At 36.6% G+C, this 10,600-nt stretch overlaps 1 protein-coding gene across 1 annotated transcript; it reads left to right on the forward strand.

Annotated features, from left to right (window-relative positions):
• Nucleotides 1-1,640: 1,640 nt before the first annotated feature.
• Nucleotides 1,641-10,164, forward strand: LOC104465349 (MORC family CW-type zinc finger protein 3-like; the record flags this gene model as incomplete). Its single annotated transcript, XM_010078352.1, has 7 exons — nucleotides 1,641-1,713; nucleotides 5,521-5,653; nucleotides 6,769-6,983; nucleotides 7,272-7,419; nucleotides 8,661-8,808; nucleotides 9,672-9,803; nucleotides 10,045-10,164. Coding segments are annotated over 7 exons (969 nt in total), but the record flags the coding sequence as incomplete, so codon positions are not given.
• Between the last annotated feature and the right edge of the window lie 436 nt (nucleotides 10,165-10,600).

Raw genomic sequence — 10,600 nt, forward strand, 5'->3', positions numbered from 1 at the left:
AACCATGATCAAAATACACAAGAAACAACAGTGAAGCTTAGAAAGCAAAGGTGCAAATGCTGCCAGCACTGTGAAAGGTTCAAGTGAAAAGAATGATACAGAGATCTTAACTGAGTTACTGTATGGCAGAGGAAGAAACTGAAAGATGCTTTTAACCATGTGCCATGGGTTATGCGAGTTTCCATTAACAGCCCTAATGTAATTTTCTTCTTGGATTCTAAATTACTTGTAAGTATCTGTTAGGAATTTGAAAGGAGCATAATGGCTTATCCTGACTCAGTTTACCAGATTTTATAAAACTGGAGTTTTGAAGCATAGGTGGCCATGAAGAACTTGTATTCATACTTGTGCTCTAGCTCCATGGAGAAATGCAGGGATGAAGTTGCAGTCTGAAAGTATGTCCTGTGCTCTTAAGAACGTAGAATCAAGGTGTGAGGCTTCTTGGCAATTTATATTGAGCTGAAGTAGGCCTGCTGCCTTACTCCTGCTCTGGTACCTGGCTCATGGCTCTGGAACTTGCTTGTAGCAGTATTGTTTTTCATTGGTAAATGGAGGCTTGAAGTCGTTGCTTGTTTTTATTTAGACTTTACTAACAATATGAAAGGGCTTGTCAGTGTAGTAGTTCCATAAAATTTATGAAGTATGGATATGGACACATGATTTAAAAGTATTTTTCTGATTTTTATATATATATTGTAGTGTGTATTATATTATTTGATGGAACTGCGCTGCACAAGGACTTTTTGCAGCATTGTGTATCTGTAGATACTGCTTTTTATGCTATCAACATAACTATGCTAGGGAAGTGTAAGCATATATGTGCAGTGGGTTTGTGTTAAAGGCCTTATAAAAGCATAATTACAGATATTCTCGGAGGTAATGCAAATGCAACTGTATTGGTCTCAACAGTTAAATTTCTCCAAACGTTGCATTGACAAATCCTTAAGTGGATATTTAGTTCTGGTTTTCCTAGTCTTTTGATTTAGGTGAATATATATGAACTCAGGGTTTCATAAATTACTTGAGAACACTTTTGTCACAGACATCTATTAAGATACATCCTATAAATAGGGACTTTATTTGCATATTTCCATCTAATCCTAGTAGTGGCTGTGTTCCTCTGGTTACATCTTACATAAGTGAGGATAAAATGTAGGAGAACAAATTGCTAAAAGCACAAACCACTAGTTGAGAGAATCTGGCAGGTGATTTTGATTAATATGGGCAAAAGTTGAATTAAGTTTAATACTCATTATTTAATACTCATTATTTAAGGTGTGCAATTTTAACATTTGAGAGTGTGTGCTTCTCTTACTAGATTTGGACTAAGGCTCTGGTGTTTTCTGTAACCTCTAGCATCGGTATGTAGCAGTAGTTCCTTGTATTTTATGAAGATAGAGTTTGATAGGATGATGATATAATCCGTGCTCAGAATATAGTATGATACTGTGATGAATTCTGTACTGCTGTTTTGTCTTTAAAAGGTGTTAGTATGACAGTATCTAAAAGTAAATTAAATGACCTTTTGGCAGTGTTGTACAAAACAGCTTCATTTAATGTTACTTTATGTAATGTACTGTTTTCTGTCTTGGTATCATTGAGGAGCTTACACTAATGCCTTTGTTTGTGGTTTGTTTCAGCTTTGTCCAAAGTTCTTACATACCAACTCTACCAGTCACACCTGGCCTTTCAGTGCAATTGCAGAACTTATAGGTACGTGGATCAATAGTTTGCCTGAGTACTTGATTGTAATATTTGCTGTAGAACTTCTCCTTCAGATAGGGAAAGGAGTTGATCCTGTTGTTACCATTGAGAATCTTACAGTGTCTTTTTTTTTTTTGTATAGTCAGACTGACCTTTTTGTTTCTTAACAGCATACGTATTGCCTGACGTTGCAGGGACCTTGTAGAATTTGCTGGTTTCTTTTTACTAAGTTTATTAAGGATTGCCAAATATAGGGGACTGTGGAACCAAGTGAATTCCTACTCTTTTCGTCCACCAAATGCCAGCATAATGTTTTTTGTTGTTCCCAGGCCCAGAGAGTAGTAAGCCTGAGCATACATTCCAAAGATGTGCGTGTGCACTTGCATCCTTTAGAGACACAGCTGGCCATGGGCAGATTAGCGCAGACAGGAGGACAGTAGCTTTGCAAGAACCCACGTAAACACAGGCAGTCCTCAACATGAATAGCACAAATGGCCTTATCCTATTCCTGCTTCCTGACTAACCAGGTTTAAAGTTCATTAGTGGTGCATGTGCATACTTTCACTTGCTTATCACTCACGCTTATCCATGTTTCTGGGTGTTTTGCAAGACCTGGGAGTCCTTCTAGTGTCTATGTCCTGGACTTTTTACCAGTCTCTGGCTTAGAACTTGGATCTTGATGGTTGCTGGTTTCTTCCAACTTGTTGGCTTGTCCAGCGTGAAGTTTGCTGGCAGAACACATGCATACAGGCCTACATTGAGAATAGAGAGCACACTCATGCAGGGAATTGTTAGAAATAGTGTTTAGTAAGAATGCCCAACAGGGTCGCACAAGGTCCTATCACCCAAGCATACTGACACGCAGCCAGCTTGCACACAATCAGCCTGTGCTGTTTGTGCCCCTCATCATTGTACCATTCTCCCATCTACTTTGACCTTTCTCTTTTTCTTCTATGCGTCTTCAAAATATAGAATAGTAGGTTTTGCACATTGTCACAATACCCCTCAAACATCCTAAATTTCTTCTTTTGGGTTACCAAGTTTCTGGCTGAACATCTTCAGGATTATACTTAAGTGGTTCCTTTTAATGGTCCATCCATCAGTGTCCTAAGAGTTCTGCTCTTTGTTATTGTGTCTGTCATCTGCTGTTACAGGGCTTGTGTTTCTGTTTAGTTTATTAGCTCCTGCTGATCATCTTGCCTTTGATTTTGAATAGCTGTTAAACAGATATCTTCAGAGTTGCTTGTTTTCTGAGTTAGGGAATGATTAGCAGACTTCTTTAACTGGTTTCTCAAAATAAAGATGTGGTTCGGAAAGACTTGCCAAGTTTATCTAGCAGTTTACTGCTGCCAAAGGGAACAGCTCTTCTGGTCATGCTTTCCTTAGCTTCCAGTGCATGAGTTTTGCTGTTGCTAATCCAGAAAATTAATTTAACAAAAGAAAGTAGGAATTTTTCAGCTAGATGAGGCCAGAGCTGTCACAAAGGAGGAAACCAGAACCATGAGGCTGTGGGAAAGGCTGGCTGGTTTGGGGGGTAACAAAATATTAAGGAATTTTAGCTGTTTTATCACCCCATGCCATACCTGGCTGGAATGATCATAGATGTACTGTGCAAGGCATGCAAACTTGTCTTCTTCCTTTCCCTCTGGTTTGTCACGTGTTGCTTTAACAAAGCTTCAGAAGCATAGTGGCAACATACCGGTTGTAAAAGGCTTCTAGTTTTTTTTAAATTTAAATAAGTTTTGTAATCTGTCTTTCGCATGCTGTGTAAGGCTGTATCATATGCCAAATATAAAAAAATACAAATAGGGTTACATTATGGTGTCGTGAATTTTAGTTTATGCAAACTTCCTATAAATGGTAGTGGTCTGAATGCTAAAATTTACCTTTTAAGTTCTGGTCCCAATGGTCAACTTTTTGCTGGTTATGTTGGTGGCTTCTCCCATTAGTTCTCAGTCAGATTAAATTTAGGTGAACTAATGGTGATAACGTGGAAGAGGGTAAATGGGACATTTAGGGAGAGTTGTGAGCTAGCAAATCAGAAGACTTATACAAAGTATGGTCTTGGAATACTTGAAAATTTTCAGTTGTACTTGAATTATCCTCTTTTGTTAATGCTGAAAGATATTTTATGAACTTTTTCACTGTGGATGCAATTTCTACTTTGTACTTAGAAAGCAAGCTACCAAGCTGTGATTCCTTTTTATAGGCTGCAGTGTTGACTTGAGCTGTTTATTTATGGCCCTCAGCTGAACCTGCAAAACAGGCAGCAAGGCAGGGGCGCTGCCTCCTGCTGTGCCATCACATCCCACCCCTCCTCCTCTGTATGTGTTTCCCCTTACAGATTCCATGGGTAGTACAGTGCTGGGGAAGGAGGGAAAAGAGACCTGAGAAAGTGGTGTTAGGGCAGATGAGATTTAAACTAGCTTTGCTGCCAAGAAACGTTTATGGATCCATGGTTTCTGTTTCACTTGAGGTAGCAATGCTGCAGGCTCTTTCAAACCCTGTAAACAGATTAGTTTAAAACATCTTGTACTTTTGTGAAAGTCTTACCTTCTTGAAGTTGAACGACTTGCGCTAGCAAAATACATTATTTGTGACACTCAGCTCTGTTAATATGGAAGTGATGTGGTAGCAGAGCAGCAATAATTTTTTTCAGCTAAATCTCCTGCACCTGTGGAATCAAAATGTTAAGTTTCACTGAACTGTGACAAAACCAGGCCAGGTTGGATGAGGCTTTAAGCAACCTGGTCTAGTGTAGGCTGTCCCTGCCCATGGCAGGGGGGTTGGGACTCGATGATCTTTAAAGTTCCTTCCAACCCAAACCATTCTATGATTCTGTCTGGGATATGTTGGGCTTCATGGTTTTTGCTTGCTTTTTTTAGTATCTCAAATTATGATAGTATTTCAAACCTGATTTCCCAATTAAAAAGCCTTTAGGCCTGGAGCAGGTAAAATGTTGCTTCAGGCATGTATATTGTTGATGAGCCATTGTTTGCGCTGTGGACAATAACCTATGCTCCTGCAAGCCATTTAGAAGAGATGTTTGTGTGGCTGGGAGAAAGTAAATACCGCAATAGCTGCTTGGGAGACAGGAAATGAAAGTAGAAAGTTGTCTTTGTTTAGTTTTCTGTTCTTGTGTTTGAACCACTTGTCTCCACCTAATTTTACTGTCATCTGTAATAGCTGGAAAATTGTGTTTTCAGGCAAGGTTTGCCAGGTTTTGATGCAGCTGTTTCATCATAATGTTTTTGTTTAGTGTTGTTATCTATAAAGAAGATAGTGTTTTAGGAGACTTAGGTTTTGGTATAACATTTACTTTATTAAAAACTGTCATCTTGCTTCTGTGCAAAAGATTACTAATATTCAGTAACTTATCTGAGAAATTAGTATCTGTGCCAGCACAAAATTTCTGCAAGTACATTACATACCTAACTGCGGAGCTGCAAAATAGCTGCACTTTTAGAGCTCTGTTAGTTTAGCATGTGACTCTGCAGAGCCATAGGCCCACAATTAGGGAACTACGTTGAGCTGCCACATTCACCAAATAAGCATATGTGCAAGCATAACACTGTACTAAAATTACGCACAGCTATTCCATATAACTGTTTGGCAGCGCTGCAAGACTAACATTTAGCAGATTTATTATGTATGATGTATTCCTGCTAGATAAGGCTCTGTTGAGTGCTACATAAGGATATAATTAACTTTGGAAGAATTACTATCTGACATCTTCACTGTAAAATATGTTCACGCTTTAACTGTTTAATTTTTGCTTTTTAGTATCCCACCGTTGTTTGCTTTCTTTCTCTTCAGATAATGCATATGATCCAGATGTGAGTGCTAAGCAGATATGGATAGACAAAACAGTGATAAACGACAATATATGCTTGACGTTCACTGATAATGGAAATGGTATGAACTCGGAGAAGCTGCACAAAATGCTAAGGTGGATAACCTCTTTTTTTGTACTTTTTTCTTGTAAAAATTCCAGCCTCTAGTTCTGTTGTTGCTCAGCTTATTCCTTTTTCTCATATGTAATCAGCTAATTTTGTTCACAAATTTAACATTTCTGAAGGTGAGCAATTATCCAAGTGAGACTCCAGAATAGACAGGTGCTGGTAAAACTTTCATACAACTTTGTCAGTGTATTTTTCTCATAATTTCTTTTTATCCTTTCTGTCAACCTTCCCATTTAACTTCCTGCACAGTAACTGTGCTGTGTAAACTCAGTAGTGCCCTTCAGTGGAGCTAATAAGAATTTAAATTTTTTATTATTATTCAAGATTGCTTTAGTTTAAGTAAGCAAGCAAAAGAAAGAGGGAGATTCAAATCAAATCCTTTGGAGTATTAAAAATAGAAGGTATTGTGGAAAAACCAAGGGAATTATAATTATATTGATGTGTTTTGTCTGTTTAAGTATTCTATAGGGTTTGAAATGATCTTTCTGCAGCTTCTGTTTCTACAGTCAGGAAAGAGGCTGTTCAATTGCTCTTTTAGTATGAAAGATTCCTCTGCCTGCAGATAAATCTCTGGGTTTAAACTTGAGCAAGCTTGAATTCAAACTGTTATTTTTATTTTTCAGTTAAATACCATCATTAATAGCTTGCTTGCTAAATTCTGTGTTCCATAGTTACCTGTTTTACTTTAAACGAAATATGTAGTTACTAACGGAAAAATTGTAGATCACACACTTTCAAGCAAGTGGGGGGGGGAAGCTTATGGGGCTTTTCTTAGTATTTATTGTGAAGCCACAGAATAACTATTAGAATCCTGTAAGAATGCTTATTGCATAATTCCAGACAGATGATATTTCTTTTCCATACTTCAAGGTGAAGGTAAATTTCCCTGAATTCTAGCAGTGTGGTTTTAGCAATGTTATACAGGTAATTTTCAGCATTTGCTTAACTGTACGTTGTTTAATTGTACAGTAGTCCCTGGTCTCTAAAACAAGACATGAACTCATTGTGTTTAGGTCTAATTTGATAAGTCTTGCATTCATCTTTTAGGTTTTCAAGTTTTATAGGGCTTTCTACACTCTTCTAATGTTTTAATATGTTTCAGCTTTGGCTTCAGTGAGAAATCTGTAATGAATGGTCGTGTTCCAGTGGGACTATATGGAAATGGGTTTAAATCGGGGTCCATGCGCCTGGGAAAAGATGCAATAGTCTTCACCAAGAATGGAGAAACCATGAGTGTGGGCCTGTTGTCTCAGACTTTCCTTGAAGTCACAAAAGCAGAACATGTCATGGTTCCTATAGTGACATTCAACAACCACCATATCCTTTCAACAATTTCTGAATTAAAAGTTGTGTGTGCATGCAAAATTATTAATAGTCATTAATATTTATATTAATACTTTATAATTATTATTATTAATTATTATTATCAGTAAAATAAATTCCTTGTCTTGTCTTATGGATACCCTAAGAGCCTTTAAATTAGTAGGACCTCCGAGATGTGGAATGAGCACCTGTGAAGTGAGTACAGGATACCCTTGGCAGAAGTTTCCTCATCTTCTGAAAGCTTACTTTGTTCGAAGTTACTCTCCTTAACATAATGCTTACGACAGATAAGCGATCCAGCAGAATCCAAAAACAGCCTGAAGGCCATCTTAACGCATTCTTTATTTTCTACTGAGGAGAAATTACTGGCAGAGCTAGATGCTATAATGGGGAAAAAAGGAACAAGAATTATCATTTGGAATCTTAGAAGGTAAAGTGAAGGCCAGTGTCTTATGTCTCCCATTTACTTTAGGTCATCTTTCAGTGTATGAAGGCATACAAGGTGGGCTTTTTTTTTTTTTTTTTTTTTTGCAAGAAACTAGTTTGGTTTTCAGTTTCTTTATTGTTGCTCATCGAAAAAAGGGCTGGGGGGAGGGGGGCAGGAAACCACACCTGGATGAGTATAGATTAACTGTTATAGGACAAAATAGATCCCAGTTATAGCAGGTGAAAAGTGTTTTGTTGTGTTTTGGTTTTTTTATTTATTTCATTAATTTATTGTGAGTATTAGAACCCTGAATCACTTTTGGTTTAGGAAATTTTAATACAAGAAAGCTGGAGGTAACAAATTCTGGTTGTTTACCCTTGCCACCTACTTTGTAAGAGAAACTTCACCTCCTTTACAGTTGGGAAACTAATCTGCATTGCCTAGGTAGACTTTCATTTATTCTTGGGTATTAATGTTTTTAGGAATGTGCATCACTTCATTGCTTGAGCAAAAGAAAATACAGTGAGCTCAGCTGACTGGGCAGGATAACTTTCATGTTCTGAATTTTGGAATGTATTAATGAGAAGTTGTGGGAAAGAGCACTTTTTGGGGGGGTTCATGTTGTTCCTAATATGTTGTAGTAGAATCTACTTGAAAAAATAGAGCTGTTTCAGTATTAAAAGATTTCATTTCTGGAATATTTGTGCCAGCTCTGATGTATCTCAGTGTTGTACAAACGTATTGCCAGCGTACTGCAGTGTATACGTCAGCAACTAAATATAGTGTATACATCTGGTGAGTGGTGCAATAAGAAATTGTGATAATTATTGAGTTGGAAAGCTGTCATGAGTGTAATTTTTCCAACAGTAAAATCTTAGGAAGGCAATTTGCAGTGTTCAGAGATTTTGCATTTAGAAGGAATGCATGTGTCTTGGGCAATCCAGAATTTAAAGCTCATAGTTTTATTTGTCTACTTTTATTTTTTAAGTGTGACCTGTTCAGAATTAAGTTATAATTTATGAATGTCTCACTTGCTAACACTTCTCTTGTATTCCTTGGATATGAGAAAGGAACTGTTGAATTTTGTTTATGTGAATTGTAGCAAACCTGTGAGGAAAACCACTATGGCTCAGAGGAATTCCCTTCCTCTTGTATCTTTGTGAGACCCTCTGGGTCCACCACAATATCTTATCTTGTGTTGTCTTTTTTTCCATGATTAATATTTTTTAAATTGTATTTCTTAGAGATAAAAATGAAAAAACAGAGTTTGACTTTGACAAGGATAAATATGACATCAGAATTCCTGAAGACTTGGATGAAACAGGCAAAAGAGGGTATAAAAAACAAGAGAGACTGGACCAGATTGTTCCGGAAAGTGACTATTCACTGCGAGTATGTGTAGCTTTTTAAAAAATGTGTATATTTTTGGAAGCTGGAGGGTATATATTTTTGTTTTAGTGTAATGTACTATACTACAGAAGTGTGAATTGGGGAGGGGAGGACAAATGTCAGAGTTTTAATGTTAGGGCAATATGTCAACATTAATTTTGAAAATTGAAGGTGGAATGTGCGTGAACTTGGGTAAACATTTGCTTTTTATGTAGAAGAAAATGAATGGGTTTCAAATAACTTTTTCTATTAAATGTAGCCATCACTGTCTGCTAAGGAGCAAGAAGGAAATGGCAATCAGCAGCTTCAGAAATTAAATAGGTGTATGTATGGTTGTCAGCAGAGTCAACATTCCATTGTAGTGCAGATAAACGCGCACATAGTCCTGATGTTATGTGCGCGCGGACCTTTTAAAACAAAGGGGTTTTGGTTGGCAAAGTGTCACTTCTAGGCTTCAAAAAGAGGTAAAGGAATTGGGAAGCAGCTCTGTTGCTTGAATACATGCACAAAGAAAAAAGCCTTAGCCATGTCTGCAGGCTAATTGATATGACCGTTGTCTCCACTACTGATTCATAAGATTTGAAGGCTACTTTTTGTAAGAAAGTGCATCTGGAATAACTAGGTGTTCTGGGACTTCTTGTGGGTAATATTAAGAAGTATTATTCCAGTTGAACTTGCATTTCCTGTTTTTTGTGGATTCAAGTTGGAAAACACACTTCATAAAATTTTAATTAAAACTTAAGTTTGTCTTCCTAAACATACATTTTTAAATCTTCTTATCTTGAGGTTTTGGGTGGGTTTTGTGTGTGGTTGTTGGTTGGTTGGTTTGTTTGTTTTAATAACAGGACTTACTGTATGTTTTGTAGGCTTATTGCAGTATTTTGTATCTGAAGCCAACAATGCAGATCATTCTCCGAGGACAAAAAGTGAAAACACAGCTGGTTTCCAAAAGTCTTGCTTTCATTGAACGTGATATATATAGGCCGAAATTTTTGAATGTATCCTTTGCTAATATTGACATCATTGCACACTGAATTTAATGATGTGATATTTTGTGAGCTGTCTGGATTCTGATGGGTATGTTGCAGTTATCCTTCTGATTTTTTTTTTTTTTTTAAGACATATTGAAGGAATTATCTCAAAAAAAGTTCCAGGACTCAGTTTAGAATGAGCTCTTGGTAACTATAATTTTGTCTTACATGAGATTAACCAGATTTTTCCTTAATAATCTGATAAAAGGCTAAAACAGTAAGAATTACTTTTGGATTTAACTGCAGAAACAAAGATCATTATGGAATAATGATGTACCATAAAAACAGGCTTATCAAAGCTTATGAAAGAGTTGGCTGTCAGTTAAAGGTAAGAAATTAAAGCTCAAAAATGTATTAACATCTGAGTGAAAATTATTTCTAAAAATACTGATTTTTTTTTTTAAAAAGAATATGGATGGAAACTAGGATATTGATGTGGTTTTTTGGTTTTTTATAAAACCACCATTTTCGGTTTTTGTATCAGTTGAAAATTTCATTAAGTTGTATGCAGTTATTTTAATATTTGTTTTTGAAACTAAACTTGATACACAAAATATGAGCCTGAGCATATCTTTCAGGACAAAAAGAGGAGTGGAACAGAGTGCTAGGGTTTTTTTTTTTTTGCTTAGAGAGTTTGTGTTAAGAGTTTCTTTTTTGGAGAGGAGTTATAAGCCAGAAATTTTTTTTAATGTAGTGTATATATAGCTTATAATTACCTCTGTCAAACTCTTGCAGTCTTAGCATAGAATATATAGAATATAATA

The sequence above is a fragment of the Pterocles gutturalis genome, unplaced genomic scaffold (assembly GCF_000699245.1).
Source record: "Pterocles gutturalis isolate BGI_N339 unplaced genomic scaffold, ASM69924v1 scaffold49013, whole genome shotgun sequence".
Classification (NCBI taxonomy): Eukaryota; Metazoa; Chordata; class Aves; order Pterocliformes; family Pteroclidae; genus Pterocles; species Pterocles gutturalis.